The 27561-nt window shown below is 36.2% G+C and overlaps 1 protein-coding gene across 1 annotated transcript in view; it reads left to right on the forward strand.

The window, feature by feature from the left end:
- The window catches only part of LOC150095920 (syntaxin-binding protein 5-like), a 549764-nt gene that overhangs the window by 144082 nt on the left and 378121 nt on the right, over window positions 1-27561 (forward strand). The window contains exons 8-9 of the mRNA XM_090409567.1: window positions 2146-2265; window positions 13424-13499. Coding sequence (XP_090265693.1) covers window positions 2146-2265; window positions 13424-13499 — 196 coding nt within the window. The remainder of the gene's footprint in view (window positions 1-2145; window positions 2266-13423; window positions 13500-27561) is intronic.

A 27561-nucleotide genomic window follows, 5' to 3' on the forward strand; every position in this document is an offset into this window, starting at 1 on the left:
TTCCTTTATAGCTGCAATCGCTTCTTGATTCAAAGAAAAATGCTGACCAGCGAGGAAGAGTTTTAATTTTGGGAAGAGATAGAAGTCAGAGGGAGCCAAATCTGGGGAATAGGATGGATGTTCCAACAATTCATAGTGTAGATCCCTTAATTTTCCTACTGTCAAAACAACTTTGTAGGTAGGTGCATTGTCCTGATGAAAGATGATTTTTTATTTCTGCAAACTGAGTCTTTTCTCACGAATTGTTTCATCTCGTCTGGTTAAAAGATCGTAATAGTATTTGCAGGTTGTTGTTTTACTCTTTTCAAGATAATTAATAAACAAAATGCATTTAGCATCTCAAAACACCAATGCTATGACCTTTCCTGCTGATGGAACCAACTTTGTCTTTGGCATTGAAAAACCACTTTTTGATTGCTGTGTGGATTCTGGTGTGTAATGGTGAATCCAAGTCTCTTCCATAGTAATAAATCGATGCACAAAATCAGTTTTATTCTTGTTAAAATGCTCCAAGTACTATTCAGAGTTTTCATGTGAGTGTGTTTTTGATCAGTTGTGAGCAAGTGGCACCCATCTTGTGCAAAGCTTTTTCATTTGCAATTCTTCGTGTAAAATATATCCTACATGTTCTTTTGAAATGCCTATAGTCTCAGCCATTTCAAGCACTTTGACTTGCCAGTCATCCAATACCATATCATGCACTTGATCAATGATTTCTGGTGTTGTTACACTTTTTAGATGTCCTTCACGTGGATCATCTTTAAGGCTGATACGGCCACGTTTAAACTCAGCAGGCCATTTCATAATTGTTGAAAACGAAGGAGAAGAGTGCCCACAAACTTTTATGAACTTCAAATGAATTTCGTTTGCCCTTAAACCTCTTTTACAAAGGACATTATAACCGCACGGTACTTAATTTTATCCATTTTAAGGGGATACAGACAACACTTTTGCTTCAGATAGCTGTATAAAACAAACTACTTGATAGAATGACTTGTAATTTCACCTGGATGCTTATGACAGATGTACCAACTTAGGAAAAAAAAATTGTGTCGATAGTGTTGCCATCTATGGTCAAGGCTGAGACCTTTTCAGACTACCCTCATAAGTTACACTTTAATCATTTTTTTTTAAATAATTGATAAATTTGACAGAAATTTAAATAAAACATATATTTTGCCAGTGCAAAAATAAAAAATAATTAAATACTTATTTAATTATTTAACTATTTTCTAAATACTTATAAACAATCAATGCTATTGATTGTTTATAAGAAAAATAAACAAATAAACTTGAAAATTATAACAAAAATTGGCACTCAAAATACTTCACCTTATTCAGCAATATAAAGTTTCATATTGAAATCTGTAAAGTTTTTCGATTCATTAGTTTTGCTTTTGTTTCAAATAAATTCATGTGTTCCTTTTCCGTTTTTTTGGGAGTTTGCAATAACTAGAAAAACTATTCACCAGTTCAAAATATTACATTGAATCAATAAAATTTGCTTTTAATCACAAAAATTGTTCAAATGTTCCAGCATGTCAAAACAGGCAGAGCATGCACATCTCTATGTACTATGAGTACAACCTCTTGAATGAAAGTATCATACTTAATTAATGCATGACCACAATGTTTTTTGCACATGTTTTTCAATTTGGCGCCACCTATTAGCGAAAGTGTATCTTTCTATCTCACATAAGATGAGATAAACAATTTATTTGTTCTTACTCTCTGACTAACTGGAAACAAAAATCGAATACATAAATACACAAAAAGAGTCGATCAGACTTTGATAAAAAAAATATATATATATATATGCTGAGTGCAAGTTATCTGTAATGTTTATTTTATAGCATGCCATATTGTGTTTTCAGTGTTTTATTTTCATATTTTTTGCTAATAGGTGGCATCATATTTCACACATTTCAACTGGGTGGAGGGAAAGGAACTGTGCAGTTCAGATAATCACAGTCAATCAGAATTGATCATGATATTTTTAATGCATTCCAAAAGAAAAAAACTATAATAATGCAAATATCACAGAAAGCAGTCACCTACTGTTTGTGTGTGTATATATATATAATATGTTATTATAATAAATTTTGGTAATGACATTAACTGTTTCATATTTGTTCACATAGCCAGTAACATCCATTGCTTGGAACATAGATGGAAGACAATTTATGTGCAGTCACTCTGATGGTAGTCTTAGTACGTGGAATATCCGATCACCCTTAAAATCACAGTCCTTTATCTATCCACATTGTAAGTCATTACGTTTTTGAAATTTAACTGGTATTTGATGAGATAGCGAATTTATAAATGATGTAATTGATTATTATAATAAACTAAAATTTTTAATAAAACTCACTTTTTTAAAAAATTTCATATTCGTATTTGATATATTCATTTATTTCTTTCGCCAGTTGAAAAGAGCTAGATTTGAAGGACATCAAAGTGCAAAAGTAAGTTTATCTAGATCTTTTCACCTGAAGGAAAGATATCTAGTCTCAATGCACAGGTTGTGTAGAAGGAATGGATTAAGGTTTTGGATGTGTGGAGCATGTTTGATAGTGGAAAAGATTTGGAAGAGGGAACGACATGCACTTGAATGGATTTAGCATCAGGAGCCTGGAAAAATTACTTACTGGGGTGAAGCCTACTGCAGAAAGCCAAGAAAACAAGATCATGGGAGGAATGATGAGATTCTGTGTAAGTTCAGCTATGATATGCAAATGTCATAATTATGAATGGCATTGAACACGGTTATGTCTAGTGAAGTGGTGGAAATATATGCTTTGGGAAATATTTACATGGCACTGTAAGGAAGGCTAAATCCAATCAGATTATGAATGAAAATTAGCTAAGCAGGCCAAAGCAAATCCAAAAGAGTTTTTTTTTGTTTCTTGTTGTTAAATTGCAAATAAGACAAAGAATGATTATGAAAGGACAACTGTAATCAGTACTGATGGTAGAAAAGTGCAAGAAGCAGAAGAAATATTTGAGTTACTAAATGATTACTTTGCAAGGGCATATTATTCAATTGGGGATTTACAGTTACTGATGTGAGAATTGAGGTGGATGATCTGGAGATCCTTATCATAAGATAATTTATTTAATTATTTTAATCATTATAAGGTATAAATGTTGCTCCAAAGTAGTAAATTACAGATCATTTAGTATCTCAGGAGTGGTGATTGAAGTATTGTAAAGGTGAAATTCAAGAATGGGTAGATAGGAATATGATATTCTTTGGCAGGAACTATTAAGGTAGGTCCCGACTTATTTTATAATAAAGTGACAGGTGGAATTGGATGAATTTATCCAATTATCCAGTTCAAAAGCTGTGCAAAGTCCAGCATGTTGCTGGACTTTTCAAAGCTTTTGACAGAATACTGCATAGAAAACTATTAAATAAGTTGGTGCACATAGGAATGAATATGGAGAGCAGTGACGGGGGTGACTACAGACAGACACCAGAGAGTAGTATATTATTATTATTACCGCAAGATCTCATGGAGTCAAAGACTCATCTAGGAGGTCCTTTTATCACACACACACACACACACAACTCATCATACCGTGTCTTAAACACACTCAAACTCCTTGCACACACCACACTCTCAGGCAAGGCATTCCAATCATTTACAACTCTGCACGAAAAAAAAACTGCTTCTCACTCCCATACTCACACCCTCTTTGTACAGTTTCCAGGGATGACCTCTGGTTCTCCCCCAATCTCCCACTATTTTCTGTAGAACTTCTTCAGCGTTGATCCTATAACAACCCCTTACTAACTTGTAGGTCTTTATCATATCTCCCCTCTTCCTCCTGTCCACCAGACTCTGCAAATTAGATCTTCTCAATCTTTCCTCATAGTCGACATTCCAGAGGTTAGAAACCACCGTAGTCATCACCTTTGGACAAATTACTTTGTAGCAAATTATTCGTTTCTTAATGAATGTAGCAAATTAAACGAATAAATAGATTGAAAATGAATAGATAAATGATAATCAAAATTATTAAATGATAAAAAAATTGTCAAACATGTCAAACTAATTTATTTCTAATCTGATGTAAAGTTTATAATTTAACGGTTAACAATGAAGCCATCGCTTTACAGCAGTCACGTGATTCTCTTCATTCAGAAACGTTCGCTTGATGGTTCTGAACGTGCCCAATGGTAACACGTTTGATGATGTATACACTGGCAGTTGACAGTCCATCTGTGTATTGTTCTTGATCAAGACTCTTGCAGCCAAAGTATCCCAATTATCCAGTATTTTAGTACCAAGTAATCCCATTAAATCGTTTTCCATTTATCGATCTTTAGTGCGTATTATTTTAAATTAAACAAGTGAATGCAATTAGTATTGTTATAAAAAAAAAAAAAAAAATTAAGGATAACAGTGAGTGAGCCAAGAACAAGTGTGAAAAAAATAAACTTATCACTATCATAAAGAATGGGAAGAAGATTTTTTTTTTTATTATGACGAAAGACAAATGCTTATGTATAATTTGCAATGGAAATTGGGCTTTACCAAAAAAAGCAAGCGTTAAAAGACACTATCAAACTGTTCATAAAAACTACGAAGAAGATTATCCACAGGGCACTGCGTTAAGAAAAGCAAAAGTACATCAAATGAAGACACTACTGACAGCACAACAAAATATTTTCATCAAGTACAATACAGGCACAAAGGCTGCTATAATTGCATCATTCAAAGTTGCTGAAACTTTAATTAAACATAATAAGCCATTTCAAGATGGAGAATTATGAAAGGAAGCCTTCATCAAAGCTGGTGAAATATTATTTGAAAATTTTAAGAATAAATCTGAAATAATAACTGTTATTAATAATATGTCATTATCATGAAACACAATCATGCGTAGAGCAGAAGAAATCAGCCGGAACCTTGAAGAGATTCTGCATGAAAACATAAACAAGTGCAATTTTTTGTCACTACAGTTTGACGAATCTACTGATTACGCTGGTACTGCACAATTATGCATTTTTATTCGAATAGTTTTTGAGGATATGTCGGCCACAGAAGAATTATTAACCATTATTCCAATTCAAGGACAAAAAAGAGGTCAAGATATCTATGATTTATTTAAGAAATACATTGTACGTACAAGTTTTCCAATTCATAAGTTAGTGTTAATAACTACGGACGGAGCGTCTGCAATGGTAGATAATAAAATCGGTTTCGTCACTCTTTGTAAAAACGATAAAGATATACCAAGTTTTGTGGACTATCATTGCATCATCCATCAGCAGGCCTTGTGTTCAAAAGTACTGAAATTCAATCATGTTATGAATGTTGCTTTCAAAATTGTTAATTCAATAAGATCAAATAGCTTGCTGCATCCTCAATTTCGGGCTGTGCTAAAAGAATACAAGAGTGAGCATAGTGAATTATTGTTACATACTGACGTAAGATGGTTAAGCCGCACCACATTTTTAGCAAGATTCAGAGAACTTCTTCCAGAAATAAATTCGTTTTTGAAAAACAGAGATGATTCACATCCAGAATTAAATGATAAAGAATGGCTACTTGACCTTGCCTTTTTCTGTGACATTACAGAAAAACTAAACAACCTAAACTTAGAATTACAAGGAAAAAATAAAACAATCATTGATATGATAAGCTCCTTAAAATCATTCAAGGAAAAATTAAACGTGCTTGAAATACAATTAAAGCGGTGCGAATTGAAACATTTTAAAAATTTGGCCGACCAGTCAAGGGATATACAAAAGTCACCTTTAATAAACACACTGAAAGCATAAAACTTTTAATGAACAAATTTGAGTTAAGAGTAGGAATCAGTAAGCTCAATGATATCGCTACTTTTTTATCATATCCCTTCAATGAAAATATTAATGTTGAGAATACAACTTCAAAATTGAATGAATTTCTTGACACAAATAGAGTAGATTTGGAAGAAGAAATTGTAAACACGAAATGCGATATCCACCCAAATCAATTGCTTCAAATAATAGTTTTTGGAAGTTGATCCACAAAAGTAAATATCAAATATTTGGAGAATTGCCGCTTATTTTAAGGCATTTTTTGGATCAACTTATTTGTGCGAATTGGCATTCTCATGTATGAATGCTATTAAGACAAAGCATAGATTGCAGCTAAGTGATCAACATCTGGAATTGTGTTTACGAATTTCTTTAAGTTCGTACGATCCAGATTATGATTGCTTAGCTGCATCTATGCAATGTCAGGTATTGCCCAATTAAATTAAAATATTAAATTTTGTTTGTATAATTTTATTTAGTTTTTTGTATTTTTTCTTGTTATTATTTTTTTAATAAAGTTATGAACAATAAATTTTCTTTTGTTTTTGTTATATTTATTGCCTTATAAACTTTTAAAAATCTCAGAAATATTCACAATTTTAGATCGCATCTATAGTTGCCCGCAGAGATATTTTCACTAGGTGAGTAACCCCCAACATCTAAAAGTTTGGCCACCCGTGCCTTATACAATGGTGAGTGGAATCAATGCAAAATGAGGGTGATTAGTGGAGTGCCTCAAGGTTCTGCACTAGGGTAACTACTCTGTAATTTGTTATAATGTTTGTTCCATATGTATATTAATAGGGAGTGATTTAAAAGGGAGAGATATTCAGTTGTTTGCTGATGATGCAAAACTGGAGAGTGCAATAATTGATAAAGGTGATGTCGATATCTTGAAGGATGATTTAAATAAATTGGCATTGTGGGAGAAGGATAATGGTTATCAATTTAAAGTTGCAAAATGTAAGGTTTTGCACCTTGAGTTGAAATGATTACATCCTATGATATTGGATTAATGATACTGGATTTCAGGTAATTGATGAGACTTAGGGTTTTGGGTTTAATTGTGGACAGAGAATTGAAGATCAGAATGCGTATTGAAAAGTTAGCAGAATATCTTCGAGGATTATTTGAATGTTGAAAAACACACAAACAAGTAAAGATAGAGTTTATTATCCCTCTTTATAAGGTTATGATTCGGCTACATCTTGAGTACTGAACACAGCTTTGGTCACACGGGAATCTTGGATCAGGAGAGGATCCAGAAATGTGTGATCAAGCTGATGAATGGCTGTAGAATGTTTCCTGTGAAGACAGATTAAGGTATACGGTTGCAAATTTGACAGGCAGAAGAGAGAGAGGAGGGGAGATGAAATATGATAGAAACATAAGTTGTTGTTGTTGTTTTATGTTGAGCCCATGCACGAGAGGTTGGTTGATCAACCTATAGTACATTAGTACCATATATGGGTGATGGATTGGGAAAAGAACTTGTTTACATCTGATTTAAAAGATTGTATGTTGTATTCCTTGAAAAACATAACAAGGAGGTGACTGTTCCAAAATACAGCAGTTGCAGCAATGAAGGAGGAGGAAAGGAAACCTTAGTACTTAGTACTGAGTGGAGGAATTATTGATGCTATTTGAGATGAATGTTTCCCATGGAAATATTTGTAGAATACACATAGTGTGGAAACTAAATGTCTGTGCGAAAGTGGGGGCCTCCGTATTGAGTCAAGCATTTTGAGGGAGCTTTTAGGGGGCCTCACTCCATATATGAGAGCAATATTCAACAGCTGGGCAGATTTTAGAGTTGTATAAAGTTAACAGCTGTTCAGGGGTGAAGTAACATCTTGAGCGAAAGAGAAATCCTAGTTTTTTGGAAGCTGAGAATGCAATGGTTGTGATGTGTTTATGCCAGGAGAGGCTTGATGTCAGGTTAATTCAAAGAAGAGAAATCTCAGATTGTCTGGAAATTTGGGTATTGTCAAAAATAATACTATGCGAAAATGGTTCTTTTTTATGAGAGATAAGACAGAACTGGGTGTTATTAGCATTGAAATTGACGAGATTATCTGAATTCCATTGGAGGATAGCTTGAAGTTCAGAATTGAGGGAGGTGGTGGTTGATGTTCTGTAGTTTGAGGTGAGTGCAATGTGCTGTCATCTGCAAAACTGTGTATAGGGTTGGAGATCAATGGAAGTAAGTCATTGATATATAGCAGGAACAGGGCTGGTGAGAGGACAGAACCTTGTGGAACCCCGGCATTAGTTGAATGGTGAGAAGATAAGAAAAATCCATCACGACACATTGTGTGTGTGTGTCCAGACAGAAAGCTGGCAATCAAACTACAGAAGTCCTAGGGCAGACAAAACGATGGTTGTTTGCTTAGTTAGCCTTTATGCCAGTCTCAGTCAAAAGCTTTGGGAATATCAAGTGCAACTACTTGAGATTCGGCAAACTTCTCCATGGCATTTGTCCAGAGATGGGTGACATGTGAGCAGATTTCCTGTTGATCGGCAGTGACGGAATTCATACTGGCATTTATTAGATGGGAGCCTTCAAGATAGTGTAGGAGTTGGGAATTTATGATTTTTTCCATTACTTTTGACAGGACTGAGGTGAGCAGGATAGGGCAGTAATTAGATGGGAGTGACTTGTCATCCTTCTTGGGAACAGGTGAATATAGGCCAATTTCCAGACTCTGGGATAGATACCAGTGGAGTAAGAGAGTACATACAGGCAGCATAAGATAGGAGTCAGTTCTGGTGCAGAAATTTTCAGGACAACTGGAGGAATGCTATCAGGACCAGGAGACTTTTGTGTCTAATTTGGACAGTATTTTTCTGATCTCTTTGCCTCTGATATCTTTCTTGCTGGCCTGGTTGGCCGAGTGGTTAGTGTATCCACTCTCCAGCCAAAAGGCTGTGGGTTCGAATCCTGCCGTGGGCATGGATATTTGTGATTGTCTGTGAAAGTACTAGTGGTGGTAGATGGCATTGGTGTTAGGTGATGAAGGTTGGTGGAGTAGTGAGACGTATAGTTGTAGAGTAGATGCCCTCCCTCCAGGGAGTCTTTGGACTCCCTGGAGGTGTGATGTAATAATAATAATAATAATAAAAGGATTATAGGGGCATTGTATGTTGGGCATCTGGAATGGTTGGGGGACATTGAACATTGTCAGTTATGCATGCATCGGAAACAAAGTGTGAAGCCAGGAGATTGGCATTTTCTGTGGGTGATGATGCAGTGGTGCCATCTGGGTATGATAGGGCTGGGAATGGTGTTGGACAGAAGTTACAACCAATTGCTTTGGTGAGAGACCAAAAGGCTCTACTGCTATTTGGACAGTCTGCTAGTTTCCTGCTCTTTGCTCTTTAGAACTCTGTTTTGGAAACATTGATTGCTTTTTTTGCATCTATTTCAGGCTTGAGTATAAACTCTAAAGCAGTGGGGCTTAACCCTTTTAGTGATCGGCACTCTCTTGAATCTAAAAATAAGTTCTTGCATCCCCTTGAAAAATGTGTTTCTATTTCTTTATTTAGGAAATTACATCTATTGCAAGATAATTTATTTATTGAAAAATAAACACATACATTTACATATACATACAAAACAATATCTCAATTTTTAATGTCTATGTTGTTGTTGTTGTTGTTTATTCATAATAATACTTTTGAAGCGAGGCTCCTTTTTTGAAAGAGCCACGCATAAGTCATCACTTGCATTTAAGTGATTTCTGGCTTTTGTTTTTATGTGCAAAAGTGATGAAAATCCCATTTCACACAGGTAGGTGGTGGCAAATGGTAAAAGTGTCTGCAATGCTGCTTTTGCCAGCTGTGTACACTAGAATTGTTTCTAACAATAAAATTCATCTTTTATTAAATTGCTGTCTATCGAATCTGGGTCAAAATTTAGAAACTTCTCTCGCACCCCCAGGAAATGCTCCTTGCACCCCAGGTTTACACGTTTGCTGCCAACTACGAGTATACTCGTAGTTGGTATATGAGCCTCACAAGCCAGCTACAAATATACTTGTATGACACTTACCGTCGCCAACGAGATTACCCGTACTGACCTTGAAGAAGTGAAAATGCTTGGTTTGTGGAGCTAGCAGCAAAAGTGTGTATACTCGTAGATGGTATATAAGCCACACAAGCCAACTATGAATATACTCGTATGTCAATTACTGCCGACAACGAGATTACCCATACTGACCTTGAAGAAGTGAAATTGCTTGGCTTATGGGAATAAACTATGCCCGAGTAGCGTGGCAGCGAACGTGTTAAGAACCACTGCTCTAAAGGAAGATGGAGTTCTTGAGTTGAGCTAGTGTGATATGTTTTATTTTTCATTTGTACAGCCTTGGCACATCTTTTGGAGAACCAGGATTTAGTTCCATGCCATGAGGATTACTTTGGTTATAAGTTCGGTGCATATGTTTGGGTTGGAAGGCTGGAAACAATAGTCCAACATGGGAATGAGGCATAGAAGTCACAGAGGCTGTTCCACTTGGCAGTGTTATAATGCCAACCTACTCTTGTATGGGAGTGGCTGTGTAAGCATTGTTGAATGGTCAGAATTACCTAGGGGTGCCACTACATTCACTGTGTATTTGGAAAGGTCATTGGTGAGGGAGAGATCTAGGGTGTTTGGAGAGGAGTGGTTCAGGTTATTTGGTATTCTGGTTCGCATCTGAACAAGTTGTGTAAGGTTGTTAGGGATGGCAAATGTTTCAGTCTCTGCCTGCAAGATCTGTACAACTGGAGGAGGAAAGCCAGTTGGTGTTGTGGACATTAAAATCTCCTAGGAGAATGATTTTTCTGTTGCGAAAGTGGGACTGGAGAAAATCAATTTTTAAGGAGGCGAAATTAAAGAGCTTGATTTTTGCATTGATTTAGCTTGTTTGTAGTCTATGATCCAATTGTTTTCTCCATTTTGGCATTTTTCTTCTAGTTATTTTCAAAGTTGACTTTGTTCTCTCTGGGCAAATCTTAGGTTTAGTCAAGTACACATGCATGATTGAAGGCAAGCGTTCTTAAGGTTGTTGTTTATCACTTGTTAATTTAGATGTGCTTGTCAGTATGTCACTAGTCACTTTTACAAGACTTGGAAAATTTGTTCCGTCCTTTCTTTATGTCTAGGTCCGAAACGATGGCACCTGATGATATTTTTGTTGCATTCTTATGCTATGATGATGTCTTCTTTTAGTGATTTTCCAAATTTCGTTGGAAAGTTAAAAATAACAGCGTTGAAGTTTTTGTTTTTGGCTTCTATCGAGTCATGTACCATTGACGCAATTAGGTCACAGAGTTCATTCACAGACAAAGGTGAACTTGCATTGTGGTGCTGATTGTCAACTAATTTGAGCATAGATTCCAATGCTCGTATTTTGGAGGAAAAGGTTTCGTTTATAGCAGCAATGTGCTGTTCGAGATTTTAGAGTTGTTTGCCTAAGTTAAGGAGATGTTTTACAGAAGGAAGCACAGCGAACAGAAAAAGGGCTGGCTGAGGTCAATAAATTGCTTGTGTGCCAATTCATCTATTTTTGCACAGGAAGTTGTTAAAGGGATGCTGTAAAATTGACACAAAAGAAAATTTTCAATACATGTCAAACAGAGAGAGAGAGAACCAGTGATCATTCCTGACGGTTGTGTAAGAATGGTTAGTAAGGGTATTCTGACTAGATTTTTTGCTTGGAGAATGGTAAATGAGTAGAATTAGCAGAAGTAGTTGTGAGTGCTCTGATGTCGAATGAATTTAAGGAGAGATATGATGGTATCTTTCCTTAAATTCATTCCGTGTTTATTCCATTAAATTCCGTGTTTTGAGGATCCAATACTGTTGTTCTGGATGATAGTGTCATTATTTGTGCAGGTATATTCCAGTGTGTATGTTGCCTTTTTATAAGTAGAAAAAGAACCATCTGAAAGATGTGTTACTAATGTGTCAAGAAAAGGTAGGCAGTTATTTGATTATTTTTCCAATGTGAAGTGTAGTTTTGTGTGTTGACTGTTTTAAGTGAGTTACGAAAAAATCTAAAGTATCTTGTCCATGGGGCCAAATAAGTAACTCATCATCCATATAGTGCAGCAAGATTAAAGCTTGGAGAGTACCTGTGCTAATTGCATTGTTCTCTAAATGCTACATATAAAAATTAGCCAGAGGAGAGGACTGGGCAGAACCATTACAGTAACATTAATTTGTTTATAGATTTTTTCTTGCTTATGGAAAATCTGCTTCTTTCTTGTAACCCTGTATTTGTACTGTAAAACCTGACCATTTTTCCCCCTTCAGCTATAATAACGTATTCTCTTGTTTCCTCATCTGTGACTGAGAATTTAGTAAATAAACACATGCTCTGTGAACTGATATATGTTTTGAGTGTTGTCAATCAATCTTTTCTCCCTGATGATGCTCTTGTAGCAAAGAAACACATGCTGTGTTATTCATGTGTGCATTGGATGTTTTAACTGGTATTTTCTTCTTTCCTCAATGATATCCTTGCAACAAGGAAAACAATAGATATAGGAGCTAATAAATTCCATTATTCTTTACATGTATTAATTGCTATTACCTACATAATATGTCTATTACATGTTTCTTTGAGACATATAGTTTCTACATTTATGATCATTTAAAGAAGCAAAGTGAAAAAAAAAGCATACCTATCAGATTTGAATACAAAATATGAAGAAACAATTAAGATATAGAGTGTAGCATGCACTCTGTATTAGAAAGTTACAGATTACTGTGTTTTTTGTAGTTGGATTATTTTATGAGTTCTGCTGCTGGGGGATGGGGGAGCACTTCTCCTCTGGCATTTTGAGTTATTCAAATTCACTTAGCACATTCTGATTATTTCACATGGAAATAAAAGCTATATAATCTATCTGGGACTGCAGTAGGTTCTACTGCCATTCTACGCCCCCTTTTGGGCAATTTCTATCTCTGCGGCACTCATTGAACAAAGCCTATGAAGATAACACTAAAACTTTTATTCTGGCTCTGTTCTGTGTGGTTTTTTTTCTGTTTGGCCATATGTCCCTGATGGATTAGATACATTTTTAGTGCATTTAACAGCCAGTATCCTAAAATATATTTCACTTATAAAAATAATAATTATCATTATTATTATTACATAACACCTCCAAGGACTCATCGAAGGAGCGCACCTGCTCTACAACTCTCTGTCTCCACCACTTCGCTAACCGCAGCTATCTTCATCATCAACATCAAATAACTGTCTGCTCTTCTTAGAAACATTAGTTACATATCTTTAAAATGGTTTGTTACCTAGATCTGCTTAAAGAAAGTGATCTGTAAATTAGAATTCCTCTGAAACAGCCTTAATTTTTCTAGGAAGCATTTATATTTATCTGCTGATATCACTTAGCAATATGGAAGAAGAAATATTATCCAAAGTGATTTTGATTATTAAACTAGTTTATTTGAAATTGATTAGAAATTAATTAATTAAATTAATCAAAATTTGAGTTTCGTCTTATAATGAGTTGTATATAGTTATTTTTATTCTAAATGTGTGTCAATTGCAATTTATTTTAATTAATGAATGTTACCTATACACTACACAAATATTATTTTGTTAGCGAAGGCTTCAGCTGATGGAAAATTGGAACCTTGCACAGCAATTCACCAGGTAGATTGGAAAGTCACCAGGTCTGGGTAAGCATATCATAATATAGTGAATTAAGAGAAAGAAAGAAACAAAAATAAAATTCAAAAAACAGTATCATATAATGTGAAATTTTACTTTGTATACAGTTAGCAACTGATAAATGTTTACTAATCTTTCGGCTTGTTCTACATAAGTTGATGCCTTTTAGTTAACAGAAAACAGCTTAACTTATCTTATTGTTATGCTGTTTATTTATACTCTTAAATTTGATTTCCAATTTTAAGGGTTCGTTGTGAAGAATTTATCGAGACAAAAGCACATATGTTGGAGGAATTACTTTACTTAAAATTATGAAAATAACACTCGACATTTCAACCTCTGTATCGAGATCATCATCAGGAAAACATACAATATGCATAGGACATAATCTAAATGACACTAAACAAAAGTAAGATAAATCTAAATGTTTTGTTAATTGTTTACCCTAGCCTGACTTCTGGGGAAAAAAATATATAAATAAAATATAATGATAACAAAATAAAAAGTATACACAAATATAAATTAATTAACAAAATAAAATAATTTTTTATATATAATGAGTATAATAATATACAGATAATACAAAAAAATAAATAAATAGTTTTATAGTGGAACTACATTAAACACATCTCTACAGTCCTCTTATATTAAGGTTTTTTTGTGTTAGAGTTTTGCCATCATCTTCTGGATGCTATATAGGTTGTAGATGGATCCTCCACATTCTTGGAATTACTAATCTGTCATTCTTGTTGAGATTTGGAAGATGTTTCAGCATCTTACAAGCTTCCATGAACTTTCTTTCAAACCAATTTTTGGTGCAGTTTGGTGACTTTCCAGTTCATTCTGTGACATGTGACATTTCAGCTGCTGGCTGAAATGTGTGAGGAGATGGAAGTACAGTTTGTTAATGTGTGGAATGAGTTTGAGGGACGAAGTGAGCTGTATGGGAGCGATGTACTGCATTTGAGTGGTTTTATGGTGTGAGTCACTTGGAGAGACTGTTGCTAGAAGGTAGAGAAGTGAATAGAGAGAATGAATCAGATCTAGAGGGAGTGATGTGGAAGAGCAGGAGAGTAAGACAGGAGAGATTGAAGAAATGGATACCAATGGGGAAGTGAGTGGTATGAGTATAGAAAATGAGAGAAGGGGTGTGCAAGAGGAACAGGAAAACGGGGAGGCTCAGGGTGGACAGGGGTACACAGCGTGAGAAAGGTGGATGCTCCAAGAGGAGGTGAGATCATGTGTAGGCAGGAAAGGAATGGGATGACCAGGGATCAAGAGGAAACAGTTAGAATTGAAAAGGGTTCTAAAATGAAGAAGCAGAAAGGGAAATGGCCCTAGTCTAGCATGGAGAGAGATCACATCGAGTGAGTGGTATCAGTGGAACTAGCTGTAGATCCAGAAATGAGCTGTTGTGTTTGTATACGAAACAAGTATAAGTATAAGAAACAAGGCAGATGAAATGGTTGCACTAATTGCGTCTGTTCACCCAAAGATTGTCAGAATAAGTGAGACACGGTTGGAAGAGGATGACATCCTGACAGGAATAGAGATGGAAGGGTATGATGTGTTTCTGAGGGTAGAAGGGATAAAAAAAAAGGAAGGGGGAGTGCTATTGATGATAGAGAAAGAGATATGTCCATACAAAGTAGAGATGCAAGACGGAAATAGTGCCAGTAGTTTCGAGGCAGTATGGTGTGAGGTAGAGGTGAATGGAATCAAATACTTGGTGGGATGTTGTTATAGACCAGGTAATGTTGATGGTGGTGATAGTAAAATGTATAGTCATATTAGCCAAGCAAATAAGAAAAGGGTGATCATTATGGGTGATTTTAATTATGGCAATATAGACTGGAATGATGAGATAGCAACTGTAAGTAAAGAAAATTAGTTTCTTGAGTTTTTGAGGGATAACAACCTCAGACAGTATGTAACAGAGAGCAGATGGAGATTAAGGGTCTTGGATTTTGGTCATCTCATCAGAGGATGTAATTATAAATGAGGTGTCAAATCATCCACCAATTGGAGAGAGTAACCATGAGGTGATTACCTGGATGGTGCCAGCAGTGCGAGGATCCCTGTGAGAAAAGGGTATATGTGGAACTAAAAGGGGGGGACACGATTATGAAGAGCTCAGGAGACAGCTGGCAGGTGTAGCATGGAATGAGGAGTTAGCTGGAAAAGAGATCAATGCAGCTTGGGGGATTTTCAAAAACTATCTAGTAGATGCAATGTCTAAATGTATTCCAAGGGTGAGAAAGTTAAATAAGGTAGGTGTGAGATGGATGAAGAAAGAGAATTAAGCATGCAATACAAAGAAAAAGGGCATTGTGGAGGTAGCATAAGAGAAGTTAAAATAACCAATTTCAAGAGGTCTACAAAGACCAGGCAAGGAGGGTGACTTGGTTGGTGAGAGTAGCTAAAGACAGGTATGAACAGCAGTTAGCTAATGAAGCCAAAAAGAATCCTAGGGAGTTCTTTCGATGTGTAGCCAGAAAAAGAAAGAATGATTATGGAAGGATGATATTGATTGGAGAAAATGGTATAAAGACAGCTGTTGCATTATGTGTGGTGGAGATACTTAATGAGCAATTCATAAAGATCTTTCACCCTTGTGAATGTGACTTCATGGAGAGATTGAGAGCAGTTGATGATGGGGATGAGAGACTGACTGTAAGTGAGCAAGAGGTGTTTTAGGAGTTGAGTAAACTAGATGTAAATAAGGCTGTGGGACTTGATAATATATCACTGCGTATTCTGAAGGAATGTGCCAGGGAGTTGACACCTGCCTTGACATATTTTTTTAATATGAGTCTTGCACTTGGTCAAGTGCCTAAGGAGTGGAAGGAGGGCAAGATTGTGCCATTTCATAAAGGAGGTGATCGAACTCAAGCATCAAACTATAGACCTATCTGTGTGTTACGTGTTGTGGTTAAGTTGTTGGAGAAGTTTGTGAGAACTAGGATCCAGAGTTCGATTGACAACAATGGTATTATCTTTGATGGACAGCATGGATTTGCTAAAGGGAGGTCATGTTTTAGTAATCTACTTACTTATTACAATAAAGTGATTGCTTCCTTGGACAGAGGAGAAGGATACATAGTAATATACTTGGATTTCGCAAAGGCTTTTGATAGAGTACCTCATGATAAGTTAACAGTCAAACTAGAGCAGATGGGGTTGGATATTAGATTAGTGCATTGGATTGCAGACTGGCTATATGATGGGTATCAACAATTTGTGTATGGGGGTGCGATATCCAGGAAAAGGAAAGTCACTAGTGGAGCCTCAGGGGTTCTGTTTTAGGGCCATTACTGTTTAACTTGTATATTAATGATATTGGTGAAGATTTGGATGGAGATATTCAGTTGTTGGCAGATGATTCAAAGTTGGGACGAACCATAAAGAGTAGTGAAGATGTTGTGGCCTTGCAAGAAGACTTGAATAAATTGAGTCATTGGGCACGGAAACGGGATGCAGGTTCAATGTTGCAAAACAATGATGCGATGCAGAATTTCTACTTGGTGAGGATATATTGTTGGAGGTGGAGGAAATAAGAGATCTGGGGATGATAGTGGATAAGGATCTGAAATTTAGGGCACACATAGCCAAAATTGTGAAGACAATACAAAGGCTTCTGGGACTGATGCGGAGAACACTGACATGTAGAAGTAGGGAGATTCTTGTTCCGTTGTATAAGGCTTTGATTAGGCCACATATGTATTATTGTGCCCAGAATTGGTCACCGGGTTTTGAGAGGGATGAACTGACCTCTGGAATGCCGAGTATGAGGAAAGATTGAGAAGATGTAATTTGTAGAGTCTGGTGGACAGGAGGAAGAGGGGGGAGATATGATAGAGACCTACAAGTTGGTAAGGGGCTGTTATAAGATCAATTGTGGAGAAGTTCTACAGAGAATAGTGGGAGATCAGGGGAGAATCAGTGGTCATCCCTAGAAATATAAAGAGGGTGTGAGTAGGGGAGTGAGAGGTAGGTTTTTTTCATGCAGAGTTCTGAATGATTGGAATGCCTTGCCTGAGAGTGTGGTGTCTGCAAGGAGTTTGAGTGTTTAAGACATGGTATGATGAGATGTGTGTGTGTGTGTGTGTGTGATAAAAGGACCTCCCAAATGAGTCTTTGACTCCATGAGGTCTTGGGGTAATAATAATAATAATAAATAATAATAATTCTAGTAGCAAGGCTTATACGTTGGTCATACATAACTGGTAATTAGCTTACGGAATTAACAATGCATATGAAGGATATTAATTAAAGGCAAATTTAATGAAGAACCTATATTTCAGCAATGTTTCGTTGCCATCTTCAGGAACATAAAAATATGGTATGTGCATGCAGGCACTAACAAAAGCAAATGAGGAAGAAGGCAAGAAACTAATATTGTTCCTAAAGTCCTAATGGTGCCCTCTGGCGGGCTAATTTTGTTGTCTTGGCCGTTGGGGTGAAGTTCTCATAATGTAAGTCTCCCAAATTTGGGGTAGTTTCATGCACCCAAATTTGTTGAGGTTTGGAACGTTTTTTAGAGCTGCTGATTATTCCTTGAATAATCTTTCGTACTTAAACTTCTTGCGGTGTATTATTTTAGTTTTCTTTGAACTAATTCTATGGTGGGTATCTAAGGCCTGGTCTGCCAGCCCAGAGTGGCTGTACTGGTGAAACCGGATGCAGTCTTTATGTTCTGAAATCCTGATATTTGCTGTCCTACCTGTTTGGCCAAAGTAGGACAATTTGCAGCTGCAAGTTTGAAGTCTTTGAAGAGAAAGCCTTAAACTCTGCCCCACAAAAACCCACTATTTGGCTTTGATACCTGGATGATGTGTTTGCTATTTGGTCACATGGCTCAGATACACTCCACTCCTTCCTAACACACTTAAACAACCAACACCCCAGAGTCCAGTTCACCTTAGAAAAAGAGGAAAACAACACCTTCCCCTTCCTAGACACTTTAATCACTCACCAGCTTGATGGATCTTTGGTTTTCTCTGTTTACAGAAAACCCACCCATATGCATTAAGGGAAGGGCCACAACCAGACTAGTTTCGATCTTTATTGAGGTCTCTTCAGTGGGAGCCAGGCCCAAGTGGAGATACCAGGCAGAAGCATTAGCAGGTCATCTCTACTTATAGGAGTTGCCAAATGGTGTGCCACCCTTTTTTAATAAATTACTCTGGATTTAGAGAAAGATGTTGAAAGTTTATTTTTCACTTGGTTTTCACCACCTTACCCCAGTCCTGAAGATACTTTCAGGCGCAAACTTTGTTTGCTCACACTTGGATAAAGGATTAAACTAAATTTATTATACTCTAACCAAGTGAAAAATAAACTTTCAACATCTTTCTCTAAATCCTGAGTAATTTATTAAAAAAGGGTGGCATACCATTTGGCAACTCCTATAGGTAGAGATGACCTGCTAATGCTTCTGCCTGGTATCTCCACTTGGGCCTGGCTCCCACTGAAGAGACCTCAATAAAGGTCGAAACTAGTCTGGTTGTGGCACTTCCCTTAATGCATAACATTAGACATATCTGCAAGGAGATAGGTTTTGCATTATGGGAGATACTGAGATAGGAGTGTTGGTAGCTTGCTCCACCTTTGCAAGGAGTGCCCTTGTGTTGTACCACCTTATCCCAGTCCTGAAGATGCTTTCAGGCACAAACTTTGTTTGCTCACACTTGGATAAAGGATTAAACTAAATTTATTTTACCTTAAATCCATATTTGTTATTGTATAAAATCACAAGCTTTTTTATGGATTTTAGATTTTTGATTGCAATTTATAGACAATATATTGGCCTCACTGTGAGGCCAATATATTATGTCTACAATACATTTCACACAATATGATAAAGAGACAATGATTTGATCAATTATTATTCTACTGGCATGATCTCTAGTGAAAATATAATATATAAAAAAAGATATTTTGTCTTTTTTACCTAAATTTAAATTTATTTTACCTTAAATCAATATTTGTTATTGTATAAAATCACAAGCTTTTTTATGGATTTTAGATTTTTGATTGCAATTTATAGACAATATATTGGCCTCACTGTGAGGCCAATATATTATGTCTACAATACATTTCACACAATATGATAAAGAGACAATGATTTGATCAATTATTATTCTACTGGCATGATCTCTAGTGAAAATATAATATATAAAAAAAGATATTATGTCTGTAAATTGGATTTGTTCTTCTGGCTGGTTTTTGCCTGTTAATTAGGGTGAAAAATTCAAGTTTCTGGGAAAACCAGATGCAATAAATATTACTTTCACTATTATTACACTCGCCAAGGCATCAGCAGACTTATTACAGGAGGTTTATTTTATTCATTTTAGAAATTATGGAATTATAACCATGTTATAAATAACTATTTTAATTTCCCGACATTTCGACCTTCATATCAAGGTCATCATCTGGAGTATATACAAATATACAAGGACAAGCTGAGTTACATTTCACACAATATGCTAAAGAGACAATGATTTGATCAATTATTATTCTACTGGCATGACCTCTAGTGAAAATATAATATAAAAAAAAATTATATGTGTGTGTATATATGTATATATATATACAGGGTGTTTGGGATAAATTTGACATATTTATAATTAATTATATTTTTCCGTAAGTTACATGTATTAACACACACTTCTCTTCATTTAAAAGTTTGGACCCTTCTTCATTCATATACAAGATGTCAGAAAGGATGGATAGCTGGAACCCACCTGAATCATGGAAGAGAATAACTTGTATCATGATGATTCGTGCCCGCCATCAAAATAAGGATATTACGACTGCTGCCCAATGCTCCCTGAATACAGTAAAAACAATCAGGCATGAACTAGAGACTTGCAATGGTGACTACGAGGATGTAGCAAGAAGAAAGATCCCTAGCAGACGATCTGATTGCGTTCGTACAGCAGAATTCCTCGCAAATCTGCAGGAACAGGTGTTGAAGAACCCTGGTATTGGAATTCGGGCTTTGTTCGTGGAGTTGCTAACTGTAGTCAAGCCCTGGATAACAAGGGTAGCCAATGGTAGGCCGTATGTATGGCAGCAGGATTCGGCCCCTTGCCACACCTCTGGGAAAAGTCAAAAATGGTTGTCTGAAAATTTCTACGACTTCACCAGTCCAAATGTTTGGCCTCCAAACTCCCCAGACCTTAACCCCATGGATTATTTTGTATGGGGCGCAGTTGAAAAAGACACCAATCGCACTTCCAGTAATACAAAAGCCCAGTTAATGGATAAAATTAAAACAGTTTTTGCGGCCCTTCCCAGGGAGACTGTAGCATCAGCTTGTTCGAGGTTCCGAAGCAGAATTGAAGCTGTGACAATGCTAATGGTGGTTATTTTGAGTAAATCTTGTTGATAGTATTGTAATTAACTCTGCCTGTAATGTTTTTTTGTCAATTCATTAAATTTAATAGATACAAAGAAGATTTTCTTTTTCCTTACGAAACTGTCAAATTTATCCCGAACACCCTGTATATATATAAACAGATAAAATTAACTAATTATTTAGAAGCTATATGAAAATCAAAGCTAAATTCTATTTAAGATAACATAAGAGAACACATTCTTTCATATAGATAGTTTTCATAGAGTAACAATGATGTCCTAATTTAAAATGACAATTGTTATATTGGATTTAAAATTCTGGATTATCTACAGTCCTGTTTATAGTTAACTCTTAAGAGAGAGGTTCCATGGGTAGAATATGTCTCTTCCATATGCTTGAGATTTTTAGACCATCATTATTGTTCAGATTAGGGTGGTTGATAATAATCTCACAGGCTTCTTAAATTTACATTCATACCATGTTTTGGTGTGATGTAAACAACTGGTGCTTTTCCAATCAATTCTATGTAAAGTTTTCAGGGAATGATCAGAAAGGCCAGCTTCACCATAGTTATTATATTTAATTTAAAGCCCTGTGTTTCATGTTCTTTTTGTCTGATAGGAATTGTGCATCCTGTTTTCCCTATATAGTGGCATGCAAAGGGTATTTGCCGCCCGGGTTCAAACTTTTATCGGCCGCCCCTAATACTGCATTGTATAATCCAAATTAGATATTAGCTACATAAAATTCCACCCAGGCGCAGTGCACCCCCTTGCACCCTCAGGTTGGTGCAGCCCTGCCCCATATATGGTGGATTACAGGTGCAATAAATACAGTATACTACAGGGTGGGCCAGCGGAGGGAGTGGGTCTTTGGATAAGTTGAGTAAGCTTTTTAATTTCGCAGTAAGCTTTTTAATATTTCTGTAGTATTGTGTTTATTTTATCTGATATCCCTTTAATGTAAGGAATGGTTATAGTTTTATTGTACACACGGTTTATTCCAGTAATTGGACCACATTTTTTTAATAAGCTATATAAAACACAATAAATTAATAAAAGACCCGACAAGTTTCGTAAGTCGTTTGACTTACATCTTCAGGGGTAAAAGGTAACTGAAAGTTTAAACAACAAAAAAGAGATTAACAGTTCATACTATACAGTTGTAGCCGTCTGACTATTCATAAAATTAAAAATCAGAATGCAGATTCAAAGCAGTGCTGGGTTTAAACAATGCTGGATGATGCCATGTTCTGTTGTTCACATTCATAATGTCAGAGGTCTGACTGAGGTATATTTATATTGAGGTATATGTAACAGTTTTTTTCTATGTACGACATGTTTGTATTCTGCCATAGTACATTGTGGCCAGTGGAAGTGGTATGGAAAACTAGACCTGATTTTTGTTCTCTTCTGTTTTGTACATCCTTTTGGTGTACGTTCATGCGAATTTCACCAGATCTTCCTGTCTGTCCTACGTAGCAGATGCTGCAAGAACAGGATAATAATGAAAAGGATAATAAACTTTCTTTCTCAATATATAGAAAACCCACCAACACAGGAAGATTTCTTAATGCGGCCTCACACCATCACCCTTCGCAAAAAATAGGTATAATAAAAACCCTAAGGGACAGAGCATATAACATTTGCAGCTCAGAAATTCAAGAATTAGAATATCTAACATAGATATTTCAAAAGAATGGTTATGAAACCAAGACTATCAAAAAAATCCTCCACACACCTCCTACAAGCATCTCTCAGAAACAAGATTTCAAAAATGCTATCACGCTTCCATATATCAAAAATGTTACAGATAAGATGGCTAAATTACTTAACAAATATAACATCAAAGTAGCCTTTCTGCCTCTGGAAAAAATTTCGAGATTTCTACATTCCCCGAAACCTCCTCATCATCCTTTAAAAAAACCGGGTGTTTACAAAATGTATTGTTCTTGCAGCATCTGCTACATAGGACAGACAGGAAGATCTGGGGAAATTTGCACGAACGAACACCAAAAGGATGTACAAAACAGAAGAGAACAAAAATCAGGTCTAGCTTTCCATACGACTTCCACCGGCCACAATCTACTATGTCAGAATACAAACATGTCATACATAGAAAAAAACTGTTACATAAGGAAATTGAAAGAAGCTGCAAACATGCTTAAAATACCAACACAATGCAATAAAAATCAAAGATTAATTCTCCACCAAGTTTGGTCAGCTTTAATAAAAAATATACCTCAGTCAGACCTCGGATATTATGAACGCGAACAACAGAACGTGGCATCATCCAGCATTGTTTAAACCCAGCACTGCTTTAAATCTGCATTCTGATTTTTAATTTTATGAATAGTCAGATGGCTGCAACTGTATAGTATGAACTGTTAATCTCTTTTTTGTTGTTTTAACTTTCATGTAAGTCAAACGACTTACGAAACTTGTCAGGTCTTTTATTAATTCATTGTGTTTTATATAGCTTATTAAAAAAATGTGGTCCAATTACCGGAACATACCATGTGAACTTCTAAACCACAGAAACCTCCCCTTACAAGTTTTATTGTAGTCTGGTTTATCTTTGTTTTTTATTGAAGTCTTGTAAAGAATTTTGTTAATAGTATTTTGGCTGTAACCATTTTTTAGGAAAGTATTGCTGATAAACTTTAAATTCGTCTTTAAGCGCTTGTTCATTTGAGAAAATCTTCAAGGTCCTGTTTTTTAGAGTATTAATGATACCTAGTTTTTGTGTTGGGTGGTGGTATGAATTTATGTGTATATATTGGACAGTGTATGTCAGTTTCCATCCGCGCAGTTAGCTGAGTGTTATGCGCTCTCCAACTATATGCCTGGGAAAGGAGTGTCCTGCATTCAATTCTTGTCGCTGATGTGAGGAGCTAAGGATCTTTCTCAGATATAGCCAAGTTAGCCGGTCTTGGGTGTGGACTGCAGGGCTTTTCTCCCCAGTTTATCTGGGGTTTTTCCTCCTGCAAATCAGGCAAACCGGCCTCAAGAACACAATGCTTCACAGACAGTTACACATGGTTGAGCATGGGGATAACGACCCCACCTTGTAGTGAGTTATGAAATCCAAAAATGGGAGGCCAAGGCCCTACAAGGGGTCGTAGTGCCAAAGAAGAAGATGTGTCGATTTCTGGTAAACAGTGAAGTAAAGACTGCCAGAAGGAAAACGTGTGACAAGTGTATCTAGAAATGGAAGTGTGTTCTGCTTTTCAATCTCAATTGTGAACTGTATGCGTTTGTGTTGTTTGTTTAGGTGGCCAAGGAAAGTGTCTAGTGTCTGGCGGCCATGGGGCTAGATTGCGAAAACATCTTCAACATACCTGAGCCAGACTTTGGGTTTTAAAGGAGAGGAATCTAGAGCATATTGCTCAAAATGTTCCATATAAAAGTTAGCAATGGGGGAGGGGGATAATGGTGAGCTCATGGCTGTGCCTGCTTTTTTTTGTAGGTAGAAAGCATTTTGCCATACAAAATAACCAGAACGTAATATACGCGCAAAGAGCACCGTGATATCTGGAGGGAATATGTTTTGTAAAAGAAGGATTGTGTCATTGATTTGGCAAAGTTTTTTCCTAGTTGCCTGGATCTCTTCTCTGAGTAACGCTCTCTCCATACGGTGGTATACACCTTTGTTGAGGTCAATTTTCTCTTTAGTTTGATGCAATTCAGAATGATATTGCTCTGATGTAGTTTCTAAATAATTAATTTTATCTGTTTTTTTAATATTATAATTTTTTTATGTGATATTTTCACTAGAGGTCATGCTAGAATAACCGTTGATCAAATCATTGTCTCTCTAGCATACCGTGTGAAATGTAACTCAGCTTTTCCTTGTATATTTGTATATACTCCAGATGATGGTCTTAATATGCAGGTCAAAACGTCGGGAAAGTAAAATAGTTATTTGTAACATGGTTACAAAGTCCATAATTTCTAAAATGAATGCTGATCACCATGCAACACTAAAAGAAAGTATTACAGGAGGTTCATTCAACTGACAGCATATTTATCATACTGAATCTTAAAATTCTTAACACTGCCTGCATTAACAACATATTGTGGTAATGCGTTCCATTCACTCACAATTCTCCATGTAAAAAATCTACTCCTCACACCTCTCTTCACTACACTGTTATCTAACTTCCAGGGATGCCATCTGGTTTTCCATTCTCTCATTCTACTCTTTTTATAATCCTCATTGGATTAATCCAATAAAATTCCCTCACTGACTTAAATGTCTCGATCATAACACCTCTTTTCCTTCTATCCACCAAACTCTGCAATCCACATTTTTTCAACCTCTCTCTCTCTCTCCATAGTCATCATTCCAGAGTCCTGATATTGTCTTAGTCACTCTTTCTTTCTGGACACTCTCCAATGTTTCTGCATCACATTGAAAACCAGGTGACCATCTGAGCACAATAGTCCTAGTGTGATCTGACCAATGCTCTATACAGTGGCACAACCATCTCCTTATCCCTACATGTTAGAGCACTTCTTGTCATAGTGGCACTGCGATGTGCAGTCTTTGCATCACTTGCAATATGCCTTCTAAATTTCAGTCTACTCTCAGCTATCACTCCCAAATCTCATCCACTTTTTTGCAGTACAGTACCATCAACATAGTACAGCCCATGCACTCCAAAATGCAACTTTGCATTTATTAATATTAAAACTACAATTCCACTTCTTTGTTAAGTTCTTACTGAAGGGAATTTAACATCAGCTGTGCTACTAATTATTCTCTACAACTTTGCATCATCAGTAAACAACTGAAAATCTCCAGTCAGTCCACATGTATTATCATTTAGAAACAAGTAAAACATCAGGGGCTCAAGAACAAAACCCTGGGTTAAGCCACTGGTTACCCCCCTTTTTTGAGACACAGCTCCATCATACACAACTTGGTGGTATCATTCAGAAAGCCAATCACTAATCCATCTAACCGATACATAAGATGCAGAACATGGGAATAGAGAAATGTTTTTGCAGAGTCTAAGTATATCACTGTATATGATTCACCCATACCTAATACATTTGTTGTCTTATCATAAATCATCCATGCTAATCATCATAAAGAATACTACTATGTCCTTCAACACAATCTTGTATTCTATTCCTAATCAATCTCTCCAACATCTTGGTTACAACTGCAGTTATACAGACTGCTCTATAACCAGAAACTTCTGTCCTTGAACTATACTTGTGAAATGGTACTCTTTTGCCTTCTTTCCACTCCTTAGGAACTTTACCCACTGCAAGATTTTGATTAAATAACAAGTGCTTAAAAATACATGGTGATATGTCATCCATTCTTACAACCTTATTAACATCTAACCCAATCAAACATCTGTGACAACCCTGATTCTTTCACTTCTAATACTTGCCTCCCTTTTATATATTGCATAACATTATTTACACCAGTACGATATATGTTAATAAAGTGCTCATTCAATAATTTCACTGTATTCTTTACAACTGTCACTTTGCTCCCATGACCTTCCACCAGCTTGGGAGATTTTAATTACAGGAATATAGAATGGAAGGAGGAGATAGTGTATGGGAACATGAGTGAGTTTGTTGAATTTCTGATAGATAAATATCTTAAGCAGCATTTGATGAAAGCAACCAGAAGCTTTAGTGTTTTGGATTTGGTGATTACTTCCCAAGATGTAGTTGTTAATGAGGTATTAACACTGCCACCTGTTGGTGAGAGTGATCATCAGATACTTGCTTAAAAAAGGGATGTATATATATATATATATATATATATATTCCTCAAGGGCTCACTTTAGTGAGTATGGACATGGCAAACCCAAGGCACCTGAAGCGGACCATACCTTACTTCATGTAATATACATCTGTTATATATTATCTGTAGACTGGTCCCTACTCTTCTTTTCTCGCTGATTCCCCCTGACACTATTAGAGGATTCGAGGACTAGGGGTGAGTCTTTCCTATTTTCCTATTTTCTCACCTCATGCAGTGGGAGTCTGCCTTCTCTCCCAGGTACCTGTCCCACCTTAATTATGGACACTACAACAGAGGAGTGGCAAGCTGGCTGCAGTATCTTATCTGCCTTTAAACTTCATGAGTAAGAGACTTGAAAAATGCTACCACGTACAAGACAATTGACGTGCCTGCCCTAACACCATGTAAGACAAGTGAGAAGTTTACAATGTGGTCTGCCAAAAATATTAGCCATATTTCAACAATTAATATTCGGACACTATTCAAACCTGGAAAATTAAAAGTGAGTGAGAAAGAATTGGGAAGATTTAAATGGAATGTAATTGGAATTGCTGAAATCCATTGGCCAGGTGAAGGAATGTTAGAGCTAAAATGCAGCAGAATATATTACACAGGTAGAAAAGATCAAGAGAAGGAGTTGCATTAATTATTAAAAAGCATCTAATCACTTCTCTCCTGGAAATGAGAGACCAATATCTTCTAGAATAATAGCAGCTAGATTCAAAACAAAAGAGAAGAACATATACCTAAAAAAAATGCAAGTATATACACCTGATCAATCACATGAAGAAGAAGAATATTTAGAATTTCTTGAACATCTTCAAGATGAAATAAACACTACTAAGAAAATAGATATCACCTTAATAACAGGTGATTTCAATGCTAAGATTGGAACATTCACAGAAGATAAAAGAGATGTAATGGGAAAGTTT

Source organism: Typopeltis vanoorti, chromosome 19 (genome assembly GCF_054136105.1).
Source record: "Typopeltis vanoorti isolate ZY-2024b chromosome 19, IOZ_Tvanoo_1.0, whole genome shotgun sequence".
Taxonomy (NCBI): domain Eukaryota; kingdom Metazoa; phylum Arthropoda; class Arachnida; order Uropygi; family Thelyphonidae; genus Typopeltis; species Typopeltis vanoorti.